The 22,556-nt window shown below is 40.8% G+C and overlaps 1 protein-coding gene across 2 annotated transcripts in view; it reads right to left on the bottom strand.

Moving 5' to 3' along the window:
• Positions 1 to 22,556, bottom strand: part of LOC126210253 (putative methyltransferase C9orf114) — a 50,641-nt gene that overhangs the window by 26,293 nt on the left and 1,792 nt on the right. For both annotated transcript variants that reach the window (XM_049939443.1, XM_049939444.1), the window contains exon 2: positions 862 to 1,106. In XM_049939443.1, coding sequence (XP_049795400.1) covers positions 862 to 1,106 — 245 coding nt within the window. The remainder of the gene's footprint in view (positions 1 to 861; positions 1,107 to 22,556) is intronic.

The raw sequence follows: 22,556 nt of genomic DNA, 5'->3' as shown, positions 1-22,556 counted from the left end.
ACAAACATCAGCCAAAGATGCTGAGACAGAAGCTAAACAGGTAATGTGTCAACAAGTGACCACAAAAACATCAACAATTTTGTACATCAATATTCCATTATCTTTCAGGCATGCATCCAGGATATTATTAATTCTTGTTCCTATATTTCAGTTGACAGTCTTATTGCCATTCTACACGTGAGTCACTTGCAACATTTTTAAATCACTCTATACAATACTGTGGAGCAAACACACATACGTAAGAGTTAATACTGTTGGTAACACAAGTGTCAGTCAAACATACAACTTTACACATCTCACAGTAAAAAAAAAAGCAAGCACAGTCAGTGAATCCACATTGCTTAAGAAATACAGCATGTGGTTCGTTATTATGGGTGGCAATGGGAGGCAATGAACACTTTGAACAATATTTTCTTTGAGAGTTCTGATGAGAAATGAGAGGTTTCCACAATTTGTCAAGCTTGAAACCCTCATCTCAGTTGAGCAGATTGTAGATTGTATTTCCACAGCTTCCTTGCCCACAGAATCCCAGTTGGCTGAGTTTGTGACCAGTGTCTTAACATTACCATTAACCACGGAATGACCAGAGGAAATACAAGATTTGGCCTTTTCCAATTCATTGGGCTACAGAAGGCGGGTGTATTGCTGCTGTCAAATGCAAATCACCTCAAGAATGAACCCAAGGTTGTCAGTCAACATATCTGACCAATAATTAATAACATTCCCAACTCACACCCAAAAGATGATGGAATATTCGATCAATCACAAAAACTTCAAGAAACACTTTGAACATAAATGTGTCTGAGACAGCAGGCTGCATTGAAAAACACCATTAAAAATTATTCTTTAAATGCCGCTGACCTGAATGGAAAATCTTCATCCTTCCGTAGGTGGTGAGGGGCATCGAGGGGGTTCACAAGCCCGGCGTACTCGAGGTCTTTGTGCAGCGGGAAGAAGAACCTCCGGAGGTACTGGGGGCACTCCAGGTACTGCAGGATCCTCGCCAACTGCGTGCAGCTCCGGCGGGTCATCTTGATGCCATCCGCTTCTTGCACAGTTTCGCATTTTGTTTCATCCCCGACACAAATATCATCAAAAACAATAATCTGTAAAGAACAAAATGTACTTCAGAATAAAAAATGTATATTTTACACAAACAGCAATACATGCAATATTTTCAGTCCTGCAAAAGTATATGCCTTTTACGATTCCCACACAATTTCTAAACACAACAACATTTTCAAAATATTGCATGAAGCTTTATGAGAAGCTACTAAAAAGATAAAAGGAAGTCCATGTTGGGATCGAAATAACTGTGAGAAGATTAGATTGCTACTCAACATAAAGATGACATGTTAAATTGCAGACAGGCCGAAGAAAAAGCCTGCTCCAGAAAAGAAAGAAAAAAACACACACACACATTCACTCAAGCAGGTGCACATGTACGCAGGACCACTACATTCTGGCCTGGGTGGCTGGCGACAGTGGTCATGTGTACGTGCGGTGTGCATGCTTGGCTTGAGTGGCTCTGTCTGTGTGTGTGTGTGTGTGTGCATTTTATTTCGACAAAAATGCTGTTGTAGTCTCCAGTAGAAACATTGGTTCAATGCAGCTCTACAAGTTGGTCTGTCCTGTGTAGGCCTCTTCATATCTGTGTAAGCACTGCAACCTGCATCCCAACGAATTTGCTTACCATACTCATCTCTTGGCCTCCCTCTACAATTTTTACTCCCCACACTTCCTTCTACTCCAAATTGACTATTACTTGGTGACTCAGAAAGTGTACTGCCTACTGATGCCTTTCTTTTAGCAAACTTTTGCCCTGAAAGTATTTTCTCCTCACTTTGATTCAGTACATCCTCATTAGTTATTCAGTCTATATTTCTAATCTTCACCATCCTCCTGCTGCACCGCATTTCAAAAGCTCCTATTCTCTTCTGATCTGAAACGCTTATCGTCCACATTTCATTTCCATGCAATGCTACCCTCCATACAAATACTTTCAGAAAAGACTTCCTAATATTTAAGTCTATGTTAAATGTTTACAAATTACTCACTTTCATAAATGTTTTTTATGCTACAGCCAATCTGCACTTTCCATTCTCTCTACTTCGGCCATCATCAGTTATTTTGTTGCCCAAGCAAGAAAAGTATTCTACTACTTTTGGTGTGCCATTTCCAAATCTAATTCCCTCAATATTGCCAAATTTAATTCAACTATGTTCCATTATCCTTGCTTTTCTTTTGCTGATTTTCATTTCATATTAACTTTTCAAGGCATTATGAAACCTCATGAAGTTTGCTGTAAATAATTCACTTCAGTTCAAAAGGAACAATGATGCACATAAATAATAGCAGAAGGAAAAATGACATTCATTACTCCACATTACGATTGTTTGTAGTAAGAAAGGTGTGTGCACAATGCTGTAATTAAAAGTTTTGATAACTTACTCACTGATATAAAATGTCTGACGAACAGCAAAGTAAAATCTGCAAACAAACTGAAAATGTTTCTCCTTGACAACTCCCCCTATTTCATAGAAGAATTGCAAGCACTGTACTGTGTAAAAGCTTTAAAAAGACACCAAGGAATCTCAGCTTGTAGCCACATTCATAAATTAATTTGTGATCTGAATGTAAAATTACTGATTCCACATCATTAAAATTTATTGTGCAAAAGATTCATGAAACATGAAAGTAACTAACTACATTAATTCTTTTCAATTACTCTTCCAAGTCCTTTGCCTTCTTGTACAGAATAACAATGTCACCAGCAAACCTCAAAGTTTTTGCACAGCTCCAGCTTGCTGCGTATAGTGGGATAGCAATTCATTTTTAGATTGTGATTTAAAAAAAAAAAAGGACAGCCAGAGCTGCACCTAAAATGGATGCTTAGTCAGTTAGCAACTGGTTTCGGGCTAAGCCCATTCCCAAACCAACCAATTTTTGCCACGAAAAAGTCCATCCAAAATACGTAAGCACTTTGTTTACTGCTATTTTGGATCGACATTTTAGACAAATGCTGGTTGGTTTGTGAATGGGCATAGCTTGAAACCAGTCAAGAGCTAAATAAACATCCATTTTAGTTGCAACTATGGCTGTCTCTTTATGCATCACAATCCAAATGTTTTTATTTCTTCTCAATGAAGTTTTATTTCCTTCCCAAGATTTTCCTTGTTTTCCTTTACTGTTTGCTCATGGTAGAGATTTATTAATACTGGGGTTAGGCTACACTCTTGTCTCACTCCTTTCCCAACTACTGCTTCACTTTCATGTCCTCAGACTCTTATAATTGCATTCTTGTTTCTGTTCAAGTTGCTCCCTGTAATTTATATTTCTGTCTTAAAAATTTCAAGTAGTATAGTCCCATCAACATTATTGGAAGCTTTCTCAAATCCAAAAATGCAGTAAATGTTGCTTCGACACTCTTCATCCTATCTTCTAAGACAAGGCATAGCATCAAATATTGCCTCACATGTTCCTTCACTTTTTTGGAATGCAAACTAGTGTTCACCGAGGTTGGGTTCTACAAGTTTTTCCACTCTTCTGTAAATAATTTGTCTATAAGAAACTGGTTGTTCAGTAGTATTCACACCTCTTGGTACAAGAGCATTCAGCCAAGTTATAAATACAAATGTTATGCAATACCAACTGACGTCAACAGTGTAAACTCACTGGTACTTCAGTAGTACTTGTTTGAGTGAGGCCCGGCAAACAGTATCCACATTCAAATGGGCTCAAACATTTCTCGATCTGCAACAGCACTTGATATAGTATTGAGCCTCCTCAAACAATCGTGTGTCATCCAACTTGAATGGGGACATTATGAACTAGCCACAACAAGTTATATCTTTTCTAAAAATTTGCAATTTCATGAAACACATATGGAAACAGTGCACCATAATACAAACTTATGTTGCATTCAAACACATTTACAGTAAGAATTCTCATGCAGTATTTATGGGTATACTAGATGTACCCTGTGATGTTACCTGCAAGTAAACAGTTATGTATAAAGGAATGTTAATGTCGAAACTCACTGTTCTCGTGTATGCACCATCACAAAGTTATCTCTTAGAGGTATTGAGCCATGAGCCACTTGTGGCCTAGCAAACCACGCAACATCAGAAAAAAAGGCATCAAATTTTGAACTGCTGGAAGAATCTGACAGAATACATGCTGCTCACAACTAACTCAATTACTTAAGGAAAAAAGTTCTACGCAACCAAGTAGCAAATTACAAAATGTGCCACGAAAAGGAGTAAATAATTTCACGAGTGTTTGTGACATGCCTAGCACTGAGATCAATGGTGCCTTCATGATATGCCTTCTAAGTCTGTGATGGATAAGCTAGTGCCACTGCACAATCTTGGTGAATCCAGATGCTGAGAAATATTTTCACTCACATATGTTACATTGTTACAGAGTTTAGTGATGATTTTATCCTACAGGAATATTTCTACTGTCCTGGTTTATGCACATACTTATTGCATTTGTCAAAACATTTAAAAACTAATATCTGTGTTAACCTTAATGCATTCATTTGTATTTAACTTTCTGGATGATGTTTTAGTGACATTACCCATCATATGGGAACAGCAGTCATGTTGACCATCCCACAGGAATAGTTATTTTCTTCAGAGTAAAAGGTAGTCTTTGTGTTAATTCAGGGTAGAGGGTGTGGCGTCACCGCCAGACACCACACTTGCTAGGTGGTAGCCTTTAAATCGGCCGCGGTCCGTTAGTATACGTCGGACCCGCGTGTCGCCACTATCAGTGATTGCAGACCGAGCGCCGCCACACGGCAGGTCTAGAGACACTTCCTAGCACTCGCCCCAGTTGTACAGCCGACTTTGCTAGCGATGGTTCACTGACAAATTACGCTCTCATTTGCCGAGACGATAGTTAGCATAGCCTTCAGCTACGTCATTTGCTACGACCTAGCAAGGCGCCATGTTCAGTTAATATTGACATTGTAAAGAATATACAGACAAGAGCTACGTTCAACATTAATGGATTAAAGTTAAGTATTCCCCCAGCTACATCCTTTTTTTTCTAGTCTAACTACCTTGTCCTGTTCCAGACCTCAACGCCAGCCTGCGTGAGCTTAAACGCGTGCCTTTCGGCTTCCTCCAAACCCCGTGGGTTGGCTCCTGCCAATCCACAACAGAGGGTATCTACATTCCAAAGTTCATCCAAATTGTCCAACCTCTTCAGCATGAAGGAGTAACAAACATACTAACTCAATGAAGAAAGAAAATAAGCAATTTCTTGTTCAGTGCACTGCAGTGCAAATTTTATAATATTTGTATGTGCAACAACGTCATCTGTCCTCACATGTGTGCCCGTTACCAGAAGATATGCTTACATACCATAATCAAACCCAAAACTCCTACCACATTAAGCCTGACACTCAATGGCTAAAATCAACAAGCTTGTATGGAAGTATATGGATTGTATAAGCACTATATTCATTACGTGTGAATTGTATTTCAAAGGACATATTAATGAATAAAAGTATTTTCACAAACACGATACAGTTCGGATCAAATAGAAGCATCCAATTCCACCCATTTGCTTTGACCTGTTACGTAATGGTGTTGTGTGGGATATCATTACGACACGGAGTTTCTGAGTTGGTTGTGTTCGTAGATGTGTTTGCTGGTGACTGCTGGTGGTGTATGTTTATGTACTGAGTGTAACATGTTGTATTGGGTTCATTTGAGATTTAGTGTTGACAGTGCAACGTTGCTAGGAGTGTTAGCTGTTCATCATGTGAATTCAGTGAGTTAGTAACAATTTTTGTTTGTCTGGTGTTTTTGTTAGGTTTATTGGTTTGGTGTTTGTTGTGCGGCAAGAAGTTTAATTCATTGCTTGGTTTCTGTTGTTAGGTATGGATATGATCCTAAAAAGTGTTAGTGCTTCGTTGTGTGCCGAGTTGGGGGAGGAGACAATGTCAGTTATTAAGTTCTTGCAGTTATTTGGTCTTTTTGCAGAAGTTGTCAGATGTAGCATTTGTGGTGAAAATATAGGGCTAATGAGAGATATGGCGCCTCGGACAAGGGACGCATGTATGTGGCAGTGTCAGTGTGATAAAGTCTGGCGGTTCATTACACGTGGTACCTGGTTCAAGAAATCTAGGTTGGCCATGAGGGAGACTGTTTTGCTGACGTGTTATTTTTATTATAGGTCCCCTATTAGTTTTTGCGCGCATGAGGCTGGAGTGAGCAAGAGAACGATGTTACGTTCATTTTCTTTTTGTAGAGCAGTTTGTTCTGAGTACATTTAGTGTAGGGATGAGTTGGGTAGGCCAGGCATGGTGGTTGCAATCGATGAGTCTTAGTTTGGGAAGAGGAAGTTTGGGAGGGGTACTTTCACGTTGGTCTTGGGTGTATGGGGCTGTTATTTTGGGGGTGAGTATGCTGACTGGGTTTTTAGGGTTTTGGAGGGCCATACTAAGAGGGAATTGGTGGGGTAGATTGAAGAATATATTGAGGAGGGGAGTACTGCTATTTTAGACGCATTTTTGTCGTATAGGGGTTGTCGACCAGAATCTTCGAGTTCAAAAATTATGAAACTGGGCCAGGCATTAGTTTGATAACGGGGTCTTTGTGGGGGGTCGGGTTAAATCAGCCATAGGAAGGAGGAAGAGGCACTCTTCTAACCTGCAATCTCATTTAGATGAGTGTTGCTGGCGCAAGAGCATCGCTGGGGATTATTGTAGTTTTCGTGTTTTGTTCAGGGCTGTGGGTAAGATGTATAGGGCGAGGGTGGTGAGTTGAGAGGGTTGGGTTTGTGTGGGCATTGAGGGGTGGGGATGGGTGGGGGGGAGAGGGTGAGGGTTTGTGGGTATTGGTTGTGGACTTACGGGGATGGGTTGTGGGTGGATTGCTTTATGATTAGGTTGTGTAGGGCCTGTTTTATTGCAGTTTTTGTTGATTTGTAAGGTGTGATTGATTTTTGTTTATTTTCTGTTTTTTTTATTTATTGGCAGCTTTTTTTTTGGGGGGGGGGGGGTATGAGATGGGTGGTTTGGGATTGGTTTATGGATGGTTTGGAAGTTTTTCTTGTTTATGTTTTGGTTGCATTCTTGCGTGCGTGTGGTTGAAGTGGCCAATTTAGAATGTATCGCCAGAATTTGTTGATGGTAAGTAATTTTTGTTTTCAGTTTATTCTAAATGAGTTGCAATGTTTTGTGTGTTTATGGTAGATTGATTGTGTTTTACTTTATGTAGTGATGTCCGATTTTTGGACTGTTGAGGTGTTGCGGTATTGGTTACATTTTTCGTAATTGTAGGGGTTGGTTTTTTGGTACTGACAGTTGCAGTTGAGCTATATAGGTCAAGGGAAGTGTCCGAGTCCAGTGCTTTTTGTTGGTGTAGTGGAATGCAGTAAATTTTTTTTTTGTCTGTTTACAAATCAAGCGGTGTTTATTTTATTGTTATTTAGCTTGTTCCTGTCCTAAGCCCCTAGTTCCCCGTGGTTGTCCCATTAGTTTCATTTTATTTTTGGAGTGAGATGCTATTGTGTTATTTGTATTTGTTTTCGCATTTGTTGGCACGTGTATGGAGGCGCTGAAAGTTCCCAGAGTGGATCGGGGTCCTTTGGTTTGGAGCCGAGTGGAGGGTCTCAACCAGAGGCTTCGTCGACTCTGTGACGGTCTTGGCCTGCAGATTTCTAGACTTGCACTATTGGGTGGGGAATTGTAGGACGCCCCTAGATAGGTCAGGGGTGCATTACACAAAGGAAGTGATTACTCGGGTAGCAGAGTACTTGTGGTATGTACATGGGTTTTTTTTAGGCTAGGCAGTAGTGCGAGGTGTCCGGATGAACACTCACCAGTCGACGTGCAGGCAGGGAAATCAGGACGCGCTCAGTGTAAAGACACTTCAGCTATCAAGATATCAGCAGTAAATTTTCAGAGTGTTCAGAATAAAATTCCTGAATTTACTGCCCTCCAGGAAGCGTGTGGCGCGCAAATTATTCTCGGGACTGAGACCTGGATGAACCGTGAGATAGGAAGTTCTGAAATATTTAGTGAGGGTTGGAACGTGTATCAGAAAGACAGATTAGACACCGTAAGAGGTGGTTTCTTCATTGCAGTTGACAAAAATATTGTGTCTACTGAGGTCGAAGTAGAGTGGGATTGTGAAGTTATCTGGACACATTTAACAGGGCTAGGAGAAATGAAGTTAATTGTTGGGTGTTATTACCGGCCACCTGGTTCCACCGTGACAGTTCTACAATCATTCAAAGGGAGTCTACACTCTGTATTGCAGAAGTACCCGGATCATGCTATATTAGTCGGAGGCGACTTCAACCTACCTAGTATAGACTGGGATGTCTATGGATTCATTACAGGTGGTACAGACAAGCCGTTGTGTGAATTACTTTTGAACACATCATCCGAAATCTGTCTTGAGGAGCTAAATTGACAGCCAACGTGTAATGGAAATATTTTAGATCTGGTAGCCACGAACAGACCGGACCTCATCGACGGTGTCAGTGTTGAGACAGGGATTAGTCATCATGATGTTGTCATTACTACTATGGTTTTACAAAAGTTAAAAAGTCAGTCAAGAAGGCTAGGAGAGTATTCTTACTAGAAAGAGCAGATAAGCAGTTGTTAGCATCCCACTTAGTAAATGAATCGTCTTCATTTAGTTCCGATACGATGGACGTGGAAGAATTATGGGCAAATTTTAAACACATTGTAAATCACATTGGAGGAGTATGTGCCGAAAAAGTGGGTTACGGAGGGAAAAGACCCACCGTGGTTTAACAGCGCAATTCGGAGAATGCTCAGGAAGCAAAGAACGTTGCACTCACAGTACAAGAAAGATTGGGAGAATGAGGACAGGCAAAAGTTAGTAGGGATTCATGCTGCTGCAAAAAGAGTGATGGGCGAAGCATACAACCACTACCACCGTCTTACCTTAGCAAAAGATCTTGCTGAAAACCCAAGGAAATTCTGGTCTTATGTAAAATCGTTAAGTGGGTCGAAGGCTTCCATCCAGTCACTCACTGATCAGTCTGGCCAGTCAACGGAAGACAGCAAAACGAAAGCTGAAATTTTAAATTTAGCATTTGAGAAATCTGTCACACAGGAGGATCTTACAAACATACCACCGTTTGAGTCTCATACAGATTCCCACGTGGAGGACATACTGATAGACATCCCTGGGGTTGTGAAGCAGCTGAATGGGTTGAAAATAAATAAATCGCCAGGTCCCGATGGGATTCCAATTCGGTTTTACAGAGCGTGCTCTACTGCATTGGCTCCTTACTTAGCTTGCATTTATCGTGAATCTCTTGCCCAACATAAAGTCCCAAGCGACTGGAAAAAAGCGCAGGTGATGCCTGTATATAAGAAGGGTAGAAGGACGGATCCTCAAAATTACAGACCAATATCCTTAACATTGGCTTGTTGCAGGATTCTGGAACATATTCTCAGTTCGAATATAATGAATTTCCTTGAGACAGAGAAGTTGCTGTCCATGCATCAGCACGGCTTTAGAAAGCATCGCTCCTGCGGCGAAATGCAACTTGCCCTTTTTTCACATGATATCTTGTGAACCATGGATGAAGGGTATCAGACGGATGCCATATTCCTTGACTTCCAGAAAGCATTTGACTCGGTGCCCCACTGCAGACTCCTAACTAAGGTACAAGCATATGGGATTGGTTGTTCCTAAGTATGTGAGTGGCTTGAAGATTTCTTAAGGAATAGAACCCAGTACGTTGTCCTCAATGGTGAGTGTTCATCGGAGGTGAGGGTATCATCTGGAGTGCCCCAGGGAAGTGTTGTAGGTCCGTTGTTGTTTTCTATCTACATAAATGATCTTTTGGATAGGGTGGATAGCAATGTAAGGCTGTTTGCTGATGATGCTGTAGTGTACGGGAAGGTGTCGTCGTTGAGTGACTGTAGGAGGATACAAGATGACTTGGACAGGATTTGTGATTGGTGTAAAAAATGGCAGCTAACTCTAAATATAGATAAATGTAAATTAATGCAGATGAATAGGAAAAAGAATACCGTAATGTTTGAATACTCCACTAGTAGTGTAGCGTTTGACACAGTCACATCGATTAAATATTTGGGCGTAACATTGCAGAGCGATATGAGGTGGGACAAGCACGTAATGGCAGTTGTGCGGAAGGCGGATAGTTGTCTTCGGTTCATTGGTAGAATTTTGGGAAGATGTGGTTCATCTGTAAAGGAGACCACTTATAAAACACTAATATGAGCTATTCTTGAGTACTGCTCAAGCGTTTGGGATCCCTATCAGGTCCGATTGAGGGAGGACATAGAAGCAATTCAGAGGCGAGCTGCTAGATTTGTTACTGGTAGGTTTGATCATCATCACGCGAGTGTTACGGAAATGCTTCAAGAACTCGGGTGGGAGTCTCTGGAGGAATGGAGGCGTTCTTTTCGTGAATCGCTACTGAGGAAATTTAGAGAACCAGAATTTAAGGCTGACTGCAGTATAATTTTACTGCCGCCAACTTATTTTTCGCGGAAAGACCACAAAGATAAGATAAGAGAGATTAGGGCTCATACAGACGCATATAGGCAGTCATTTTTCCCTCATTCTGTTTGGGAGAGAAGATGCTAGTTGTGGTACGAGATACCCTCTGCCACGCACCGTATGTGGATTGCGGAGTATGTATGTAGATGTAGAAGTTTCCACCATATAGATGACTTCATGGGTCAAAGCAGACAGGCGGAATTGGATGCTTATGTATTGCCAACAGTTCAACAGTCAAAGAGTAAATAGTTTTTTCTTCACTTGTGTTGCCATATTGTCCCTAGCTGCTTTACAATTCTTATAGGTATTTACATTCTGTTGTCACAACTACAAAAAATGCATGATTTTTCCACCAGACGTGTTTGACTTCATTGAGATAAAGCAACATCAGTGGTCTGTAATTAAGTCACTTACATTTAGCTTTTTCTATGAGTAATTATTGTTCTACATTTTGCATTATACAGGGAGTACATAAAGTCTGGGAACACTTTCAATTAGTTATTGCACAAGAACCAAGCATTGTACAAATATCATATATGTGTCATTTTGAAGAGAAAACCTGAAGTTCTTTCCTCATGTATACCACAACAGCATAGTTTGGTAATTTGCCAATAGTCAGCACTAGTCGCAAACATGGTGAGTTCAAGTGTACAGCGAGCTGTCTGTCTGTTGGAGTTCGACAAAAACAAGTGTTCTACAGCTGTTCAATGGATGTTCAGAACCAAATGTGGTAAGAAGCCACCAACAAGGAAGGCCATTTACCACTTGCACAACAAATTCGTTACAACAGGTTGCTTGTGCGTGGCAAAGAGAAGCGGATGTCCCAGTGTGAGTGAAGTGAATGTGGAGTGCGTACGAGACACATTCATAAGGAGTCCAAAGATATCGGTGTGTAGTGCATCCCGTGAACTCAAAATGGCTCCAATGAGAGTGTGGGATGTCCTCTGACAGAAGCTGTCTACAAAACTATTCAAATTGGAGCTAGTGAAGAAGCTCAATGACAACGACAAAGGCAAGCATTTTGAGCTTTGTTCGCAGTTGCAAGAATTGAATGGGGATGGCGTTGTTAATCGCTTAATTTTTAGTGACAAAGCCACTTTTCACACTAATGGCAAAGTGAACAGTCATAACTGTCGAATCTGGGGTAAAAGGCATCCACACGAATGCACTGAAATTGAGCGCGATTCCCCACAGGTTGTACCTTGCCACGGCAAAAACTGTAGGGGCCATTCTTCTCTGCCGAGAGCACTGCCACTGGATATTCCTACTTCGAAATGTTGCAGCAATGGCTAATGCCTCAAATGCAATTGGACTCTTTCTTTATCTTTCAACAGGACGGGGCTCCATTTTCATTGTGAAGTTCAGGAGTACTGAACACGGAGCTTCCGGATTGATGGATCGGCTGTGCTACAGAACGGGACAGCTGTTTCATGAAATGGGCGCCCCGATCACCAGATCTCACTTCGTATAACTTTTTTCTGTGGGGACCCATTAAAGATCTGGTGTATGCTTCGCCTCTACCAAGTGATGTAGCAGAGCTCCGAGAGAGAAAACAGGAAGCGACTGCCACAGTCAACGATGCCATGCTGAGATGGGTATGGCAAGAATTCGATTATTGTATTGACGTCTGCTGGGTCACTCATGGTTCGCATATCGAATGTTTGTAAAAAAACTTTTAGAGTGTCTCTTCAAAATGCAATATGTATGACATCTGTACAATGTTTAGTTCATGTGCAATAAATAACTGAAACTGTATCCGGACTTTATGTACACCATGTATTCTTCAAATCAATAAATATCCTTTGCTACACGCTTTTAAAAGTAGCCAATGTGTTAATTGGTGCCACATCTGAAACTGCCACTCCTGCTTCCCTAAAAGGCAGTCAGAGATTGTAACTCCTGATGATGGCGAACACAGCAATTGAAAGTTCAAGTGTTTTGTTCGAAGTGTCACGGCTTTTAAAATTATAAGATTTTATTGACGTAAAACCAAAGTCAAATGGAAAATGCAGTCCTTCTAAAAAATTGCTAATGAACATACAACATAAACAGCAAGGATCCCAACACACTTCCCGGGGCCAGACCTGAAGGTACTTCATCTGCTGATGACTCTCCAACAAGGATAACTTGTTGCGCCCTTCCTATAAAAAAAAAATCCCAATCCAGTTACAAATTTCACTCAATATATAGTACCCGTGGTCTAGGGGTAGCGTCTTTGATTCATAATCAAAACGTCTTCAGTCCCAGGTTCGATCCCCGCCATTGCCTAAATTTTGATAAATAATCATCATTGGCGGCCGAAGACTTCTGGCATAAGAAGTCTGCCTCATTCTGCCAACGGCCTTGTCAAAGAGGGCGGAGGAGCGGATAGAGGTTCAGGGCACTCTCTTGTCCTAGGGGTGGGAAATTGCCCCTAAAGGCGGAAGAATCAGCAATGATCAACGACATGAGGATACACGTAACGTGTATCCACAGGACATGTGGCCTGTAATTGAAGAAGTGTCATGATGATCTCTCCATTGGCAAAAGATTCCGGAATAGTCCCCCATTCGGATCTCCGGGAGGGGACTGCCAAGGGGGAGGTTACCATGAGAAAAAGATTGAATAATCAATGAAAGGATAACGTTCTACGAGTTGGGGCGTGGAATGTCAGAAGCTTGACATGGTAGGGAAACTAGAAAATCTGAAAAGGGAAATGCAAAGGCTCAATCTAGATATAGTAGGGGTCAGTGAAGTGAAGTGGAAGGAAGACAAGGATTTCTGGTCAAATGAGTATTGGGTAATATCAACAGCAGCAGAAAATGGTATAACAGGTGTAGGATTCGTTAGGAATAGGAAGGTAGGGCAGAGGGTGTGTTACTGTGAACAGTTCAGTGACCGGGTTGTTCTAATCAGAATCGACAGCAGACCAACACCGACAACGATAGTTCAGGTATACATGCCAACGTCGCAAGCTGAAGATGAACAGATAGGGAAAGTGTACGAGGATATTGAAAGGGTAATGCAGTATGTAAAGGGGGACGAAAATCTAATAGTCATGGGCGACTGGAATGCAGTTGCAGGGGAAGGAATAGAAGAAAAGGTTACAGGACAATAAGGGCTTGGGACGAGGAATGAAAGAGGAGAAAGACTAATTGAGTTCTGTAACAAGTTTCAGCTAGTAATAGCGAATACCCAGTTGAAGAATCTCAAGAGGAGGAGGTATACTTGGAAAAGGCCGGGAGATACGGGAAGATTTCAATTAGATTACATCATGGTCAAACAGAGATGCCGAAATCAGATACTGGATTGTAAGGCATACCCACGAGCAGATATAGACTCAGATCACAATATAGTAGTGATGAAGGGTAGGCTGAAGTTCAAGACATTAGTCAGGAAGAATCAATACGCAAAGAAGTGGGATACGGAAGTACTAAGGAATGACGAGATACGTTTGAAGTTCTCTAACGCTATAGATACAGCAATAAGGAATAGCGCAATAGGCAGTACAGTTGAAGAGGAATGGACATCTCTAGAAAGGGCCATCACAGAAGTTGGGAAGGAAAACATAGGTACAAAGAAGGTAGCTGCGAAGAAACCATGGGTAACAGAAGAAATACTTCAGTTGATTGATGAAAGGAGGAAGTACAAACATGTTCCGGGAAAATCAGGAATACAGAAATACAAGTCACTGAGGAATGAAATAAATAGGAAGTGCAGGGAAGCTAAGACGAAATGGCTGCAGGAAAAATGTGAAGACATCATACAGAAGAATGGAAAAGAAAATTGAGAATGTGCTAGGTGACGATCAGTTTGGCTTTAGGAAAAGTAAAGGGACGAGAGAGGCAATTCTGATCATCATCATCATCTTGGACAGTTTCCAGCCACTGGCTGGGTCTGTCGGGAACACAAGCCTCTCCATCGTGTTCTGTCTTTCCACCATTCCCCCTCTTCCACCTTCATCCAGTTCTCTCCTCTTCTTGTCACACATTCCTTCATTCCCTTCACCCATCTATCTCTTGGTCTTCCTCTGGGCCTCTTCCCCTCCAGTTGCAGATCAAACATCCTCTTTGGAATTCTTCCCTCATCCATTCTCTTCATGTGTCCATACCACTGCAGTCTTGATTTTTCTATCCTGTCCTGTACTGGTTCCTCCTTTAGTCTTTCCCTCACATACACATTTCGCAATCTGTCTCGTCTTGTTACACTCAACCTGCTCCTCTGGAACTGCATTTCACTAGCCTGTATTCTACTTTTGTCGCTTTTGTGCATTACCCATGTCTCACTTCCGTATGTCAATATGGGGACAAAGTAGGTTCGGTATATAATTCCCTTGGATTTCTGTGGCACCTCCTTGCTCCAAATAAGCCCCCTAATGCATTTGTAGAACTGCCCTGCTTTTCTGCACCTTTCATTTATTTCCATTGCGTTTCCCCCCTTACTTTCAATCATGCTTCCCAGGTACTTGAAGTTCTCTACCACTTGTAGTTTTTCCCCTCCACAAGTTATATCCACATTTGGCCTATTCTTCTTCCTTGTTGTGACAATTATTTCACTTTTCTTTGCAGAGAAATGCATTCCATATTGTGCTGCCGTTGCCTCCCATGCATTTAACTGCTCTTGCACCTCCTTCTCGCAATTTCCCCATAGCATCAGGTCATCGGCAAAAAGCACTGATTTCATTTTATGATCTCCAATTGCATCTGATACTTGGTGTAGGATTTCATCCATAACAATAATAAACAATAAAGGCGAAAGTGCACTTCCCTGTCGCAGCCCATTTTCCAGCTTGAACCATGCAGTACGTTCCCTCCCCACTTTCACACAACTCTCACTTTCCTCATACATTTTTCTGACTTTTCGTGTTATCTCTTCATCTATCCCTTTTGCGTTCAGCACATCCCAGAGCTTGTCCCTACAGATACTGTCATACGCCTTCTCAATATCTAAAAATGCCATGATTAAGTCCTTCCCGTACTCATAGTGCCTTTCCTGCAGTTGCCTTACTGCAAATATGAGGTCCGTTGTTGATCTTCCCGGTCTGAAACCGTACTGCTCCTCTTGCAGTCTACTTTCAATACTGCTTCTTATTCTCTTCTCCAGGATCTTTTCATAGATTTTTCCACAGTGGCATAGCAGGGTGATTCCTCTGTAGTTCTCACATCTCCTTTTATCCCCTTTCTTGAAGATCGGGACTATAATTCCTTTCTTCCAATCCTCAGGAATTCTGTTCTCCTTCCACACCACCCTCAGCACTCTGTATAGCCACTGGGTTCCTACTTCTCCTGCTGCTCGTATCATATCCACCGTTACTTCGTCCCAACCTGGTGCCTTGCCCCCTTTCATCCTCTTTATGGCTTCTTCCACTTCAATCCAAGTTAGATCATCAATTTCCCCACTATTATAATCGTCTGCTGCCTTAGGCTCTCCATCGCTGTTAGTTACCCGCTTGGCGGCATTCAACAGATCTTCAAAGTACTCCTTCCAAATCTTTTTGAGCTCATGCATTTCCTCCACAACTCTTCCATTATTATCCATGATCCTCAGGCACTCGCTTCTGTCGTTCCTCTTATTTCTTACCATGGTGTAAAGTACCTTTTTGTTCCCTTCACTGTCCTCTTCTAACATTCTTGTCCATTTTTCCATCCACTTCTTCTTCTCCCCCCTTACTATGGTCTCTGCCGCTTTCTTGCTTTCCTTATATTTTACCCTAGCTTCCTCTGTTCGGGTTAGGCAATTCTGATGTTACGGCTAATAATGGAAGCAAGGCTAAAGAAAAATCAAGACACTTTCATAGGATTTGTCGACCTGGAAAAAGCGTTCGACAATATTAAATGGTGAAAGCTGTTCGAGATTCTGAAAAGAGTAAGCTATAGGGAGAGATGGGTCAAATACAATATGTACAACAACCAAGAGGGAATAATAAGAGTGGACGATCAAGAACGAAGTGCTCGTATTAAGAAGGGTGTAAGACAAGGCTGTAGCCTTTCGCCCCTACTCTTCAATCTGTACATTGAGGAAGCCATGATGGAAATAAAAGAAAGGTTCAGGAGTGGAATTAAAATACAAGGTGAAAGGATATCAAGGATACGATTCGCTGATGACATTGCTATCCTGAGTGAAAGTGAAGAAGAATTAAATGATCTGCGGAACGGAATGAACAGTCTAATGAGTACACAGTATGGTTTGAGAGTAAATCGGAGAAAGACGAAGGTAATGAGAAGTAGTAGAAATGAGAACAGCGAGAAACTTAACATCATGATTGATGGTCACGAAGTCAATGAAGTTAAGGAATTCTGCTACCTAGGCAGTAAAATAACCAGTGACGGACGGAGCAAGGAGGACATCAAAAGCAGACTCGCTATGGCAAAAAAGGCATTTCTGGCCAAGAGAAGTCTACTAATATCAAATACCGGCCTTAATTTGAGGAAGAAATTTCTGAGGATGTACGTCTGGAGTACAGCATTGTATGGTAGTGAAACATGGACTGTGGGAAAACCGGAACTGAAGAGAATCGAAGCATTTGAGATGTGGTGCTATAGACGAATGTTGAAAATTAGGTGGACTGATAAGGTAAGGAATGAGGAGGTGCTACGCAGAATCGGAGAGGAAAGGAATATGTGGAAAACACTGATAAGGAGAAGGGACAGGATGATAGGACATCTGCTAAGACTTGAGGGAATGACCTCCATGGTACTAGAGGGAGCGGTAGAGGGCAAAAACTGTAGAGGAAGACAGAGATTGGAATACGTCAAGCAAATAATTGAGGACGTAGGTTGCAAGTGCTACTCTGAGATGAAGAGGTTAGCACAGGAAAGGAATTCGTGGCGGGCCGCATCAAACCAGTCAGCACACCAATGACACAAAAAAAAAAAAATAATAATAATAATAAGCAATATTTTATACAAAAAAAAAACAGCTGGAGAAAATTAAAGAAAAATAAAATTCCTCATATGATAATGGAAATGACATGGACAGGGATTCGAAATGAAATTAAAAAATAAATACGTTTAAAACCAAATTACACAGATAAAAATAAAGACCACAACCATTTAGATTAAGATTATTATAAAAAAAACACGCCACTGATATTGAAACCACAGCCTGCAATTTACGAGTGCAGAGCATTCATCACATTTGTTACGCGAAACTTCTTCGAGTGTGTATAAAATTTCAAGCTCGCAACGTTCTTTTACACAAGTGTTACTTGCAAGATGGGGTACATAGGGGTGTAATGGACAGTTACATAGATCTTTTTGAGATCTACAATTTAATATATAATTTACATTAGGGAACACAACAAATGAACTTTGCTGATGTAAATGAAGGATTTTGGAGAAAATTTGCCGTCTGTGCACTATTTCGCAAGAATTACATCAAAATTACCAAGTATTAAAAATGTATAATTCAAAGATATATACATAAAACACCCACATTCGCCAGTTTTGTGCTTTGTATTCGCTCCACCAGTGACTTCAAACAACGAAAATGGTGACTGCTTGTAAACTGTAAAATACATTGACAGAACAAAAAAATAGAACACCTGCAAAGATGACGTAGGTTTTGGTCCGATAACGGCATATGCCACCTGAGGGAAAGTAGATGTACTGATAATGGTTTCAATATTGTCCTCCAGCAGATGGTATAGTGGCGTTGGCTATCAGAGCTCCGTCTGTGTACCCTTTAACCTGCCAGTGGTTTGGCCTTATGCTAGTCGTATATGGAAGTGTATATATTTTGACTATTGTAACATCATCATCATTCACCCCCATTTTGGTTGGAGGAAGGCAATGGCAAACCCCCTCTGCTAGAACCTTGCCTAGTCCGTGGTGCAGGTCTCCCACACCATCCCCTACGCTCCTAGGAGTATGGTACCTCATAATCATAATCATCATCATCATCAACAACATTGAAATTGGTGGTTTAGTCAATAGTAAGTTATTACTATAGGTTAATATTATTGCATATTATTAATATACATTGACAACAATAAAATGGTTCAAATGGCTCTGAGCACTATGGGACTTAACATCTCAGGTCATCAGTCCCCTAGAACTTAGAACTACTTAAACCTAACTTACCTAAGGACATCACACATCCATGCCCGAGGCAGGATTCGAACCTGCGACCATAGCGGTCGCGCGGTTCCAGACTGAAGCGCCCAGAACCGCTCGGCCACCAGCGGCCGGCTCCACCCAAGGCTTTCAGTATGTCATACCAATTTACCTATTAAACGGAAAGCCACCACTCTAATCACGGTCCTGCATTGCCTGATCTGACTCCAGGATGCACTCTTAAAGAAAGTCAGCAGCCTTGTGTGTCATCCCTGACCAGTGTAAACAAGCCGAAAACAACTACAAGTATAAACTTGCCCAAGGGGGAACACAGCGGCAGTCTTGTAAATAAAATTATTTTATTGCATTCTTCAGACTAGGCTCACACAAACGGTATCACAAACCATTTTGACTTCTTACCAAGTCATCGACAACTCTGTTTAAAAAGGAAGACAAAGACAACAGTAAAATACTAGGAAATCAAATTTAAAAATTTAAACTGACTTTTTACGCATCTACATGTATTTGAATATATTACTACGTAACTCACCAGGGTGAAGAGGTACTTGCAATGTAAACATGTGATCTATTCCATCCAGGAGAATACTGACATAAACCGTAACAACAAAAATTCTCTTTATTACAAATCTGATTACTAGTTCTATTAGCTGAAACATTATTATTATTTTTTTAATTTGATGTTCCATATTTATGTTAATAAGCACTGGAACTGTCCGAAATTTCAGCTTATAGTTACCATGAAAAATTAATTTCTTAAAGCAACTTAACAAAACTTTGTTATTAGGTAAATATCTCTGAAATACATCTAGTATCTTAAACCAGTCCATTTCAATAGTTTTTACTGAACTGATTTAATTAGTAAGGTCACCAGCATGATTTTTTTAAACCTAAAAGTTGTTTTTCAGCACCGAAGTAATTTTAGGGAAGGCTGAAAATACACATGCAATATAGATTTATGAGATAAACAGAAGTCTCACAGCAGGAACAAAATGTGTTCATTTTAACATAATTTGATAATGGAACCAGATTGACATACATGCAATAATAAAATATCAAATGGAGTAATGGAATGACATTTATACAGCCTGTTTGAGGAGTGACTGCAGAAAGGCGAGCTAATAATCATGTTTACTACAAATTTATATAATAGAGGGAAACATTCAACGTGGGAAAAATATATCTAAAAACAAAGATGATGTGACTTACCGAACGAAAGCGCTGGCAGGTCGATAGACACACAAACAAACACAAACACACACACAAAATTCAAGCTTTCGCAACAAACTGTTGCCTCATCAGGAAAGAGGGAAAGAAGAAAGGATGTGGGTTTTAAGGGAGAGGGTAAGGAGTCATTCCAATCCCGGGAGCGGAAAGACTTACCTTAGGGGGAAAAAAGGATGGGTATACACTCGCACACACACACATATCCATCCACACATATACAGACACAAGCAGACATCTCACAAGCAGACATATTTAGATATGTCTGCTTGTGAGATGTCTGCTTGTGTCTGTATATGTGTGGATGGATATGTGTGTGTGTGTGTGTGTGTGTGTGTGTGTGTGTGTGTGTGTGTGTGTGTGTGTGTGTGTGTGTGTGTGTGTGCGAGTGTATACCCATCCTGTTTTCCCCCTAAGGTAAGTCTTTCCGCTCCCGGGATTGGAATGACTCCTTACCCTCTCCCTTAAAACCCACATCCTTTCTTCTTTCCCTATTTCCTGATGAGGCAACAGTTTGTTGCGATAGCTTGAATTTTGTGTGTGTGTTTGTTTGTGTGTCTATCGACCTGCCAGCGCTTTCGTTCGATAAGTCACATCATCTTTGTTTTTAGATATATTTTACTACAAATTTACAATGAAATGAGTTAATGGATTCATTCTACATGTAGAACATGGTTATTTATTTTGAAAAACAATCTTTCTTTTCCCATACCTTGAGCTAACTAATTACTTTCTGCAGGAAACACTGAAAATGCCAAATTACAAATAAACTCAATATAGCAAAAAAAAAAAAAAAAAAAGTTTAATTTCCTATTTAGTGCAAAAGAATGTTGGCTACCTTTGCTGTGACTTAGGCCAAAATGATAGAGGCATTTTTATGTATTGCACTGTTAGAAACATACTATAGTGATGGTACACCCATCAATTTAAGCAGTGTTTCCTCATTGCCAAGTTGACATTTTTTCAGAGAATGCTAGGGAACAAACAGTTCTCCACCACATCACACTGCAAAGGTGTCGTGGATGGGATTGGTGGAACTGTAAAGTCTGCAGTCTTCAATATCTGCAAAGTTGGGAAACACATACTATCTGCTGCTGAAGACTTTAAAAAATTACAAGTGAAAGATGTTACAGTATAACCGTTTTTCTCTCTGACCAGTAAACTGCAGAGAATAAAGAGGAATTAGATCAAATATGGATGTGAATAGTCCCAACACAGCAGATGAAAACTATCCGTGTTGTTACACCTATTTCTTCTTTTATTATTGAGTACCAATATTACTCACTATCCCCCCAGAGGTCTGCACACCATTTCAAAAAGCAACTTTAGTCACAACAAATCTGTAAGACCTGATTAATCATAGTGTCTTGCTCCAAGGGGCTTTTGTTCTGCGTGCCTATGCCAGAAAAAAAGTCAAGACTTTTTGTAGAGCAGGTGATTTATGTTGAAGATGATGACATTTCCCTCAAAGGAAGAGAAAGACTGGGTGGAAAAAAGACCAAACTGTAGAGAAACAGGCTTCAACTACTGTAGACCAGAGGAACAAGTACCACTTTTCCCACATAACAGCAATTCAGAATGAAACTAGTAATTTTTCAAGTGATGTCATCCAGTTACTAGGAGGTGTCATTTCATTATTGATCTTTTTTTAAAAAATTTCAATAGTGAAATATATGTTTAATGCATTTATTTTCCATACAGATAAGAACAAAATGCATATCTGAATTACGTAATTATGATAGCAGATTTGGAAATACGGAAGCGTCCGATCCCACCTGTCTGCTTTGACCCATGACGTCACAAATATGGCGGAAACAAAAACAAACACACACACACTTTCCACAAGAAGCCTAATGACACTAACGAGACAAGCGCGGGAAATAGGGTGTTTTGGGTGGGGGGGGCAAACTAAATATAAACAAATTTAGACGCCTTGCGTAGCTACAACGTGTAAGTGAAGACAGCCATGCATGAATACCCACCCACCTCCCCAGGGGTCGTAACCCCTGCAACCCATAGAAGATAAAGATGCTTCAGTAGCTGATTAGCGTTTTTTTCTTTTTTTTAAAAAAATCTCACGGGATAGAACGAACAGATCAGAAAGATAAATATAATGAACTAAAACAGAAATTGGAGGAAACAGATAATTAAAATAAGTAATAAGTGTTTTTAAATTTAAAAAAAAAATCTCACGAGACAGAACGAACAGATCAGAAAAGTAAATAAAATAAAACAGAACTGGAGACAGCCACACTCAAACCAAACTCCGCGCCGTCATGACGTCACACACGACAACACCCTTACGTCACGGGTCAAAGCCAACGCGTGGGATCGGACGCTTCTGTCGACCCGCAGATTTTTATATATTTATTTTAAATACACAACTCTCACTATATGAAAGAAATAAACTGTTTTGGTAAGAAAATTATATTTCATTGCTTAACTCTAGACAGTACAATAAAACCATTTGTCCTTATTATGTTTCTTCATGAAACTTCCTGGCAGATTAAAACTGTGCGCCCGACCGAGACTCGAACTCGGGACCTTTGCCTTTCGCGGGTAAGTGCTCTACCAGTTGAGCTACCGAAGCACGACTCACGCCCGGTACTCACAGCTTTACTTCTGCCAGTTTGGAAGGTAGGAGACGAGGTACTGGCACAAGTAAAGCTGTGAGTACCGGGCGTGAGTCGTGCTTCGGTAGCTCAGATGGTAGAGCGCTTGCCCGCGAAAGGCAAAGGTCCCGAGTTCGAGT

This window comes from Schistocerca nitens, chromosome 10, assembly GCF_023898315.1.
Source record: "Schistocerca nitens isolate TAMUIC-IGC-003100 chromosome 10, iqSchNite1.1, whole genome shotgun sequence".
NCBI classification, from domain to species: Eukaryota; Metazoa; Arthropoda; class Insecta; order Orthoptera; family Acrididae; genus Schistocerca; species Schistocerca nitens.
Note: the sequence above shows the minus strand (reverse complement) of the source record. Positions and strands in the feature narration are given on the sequence as shown.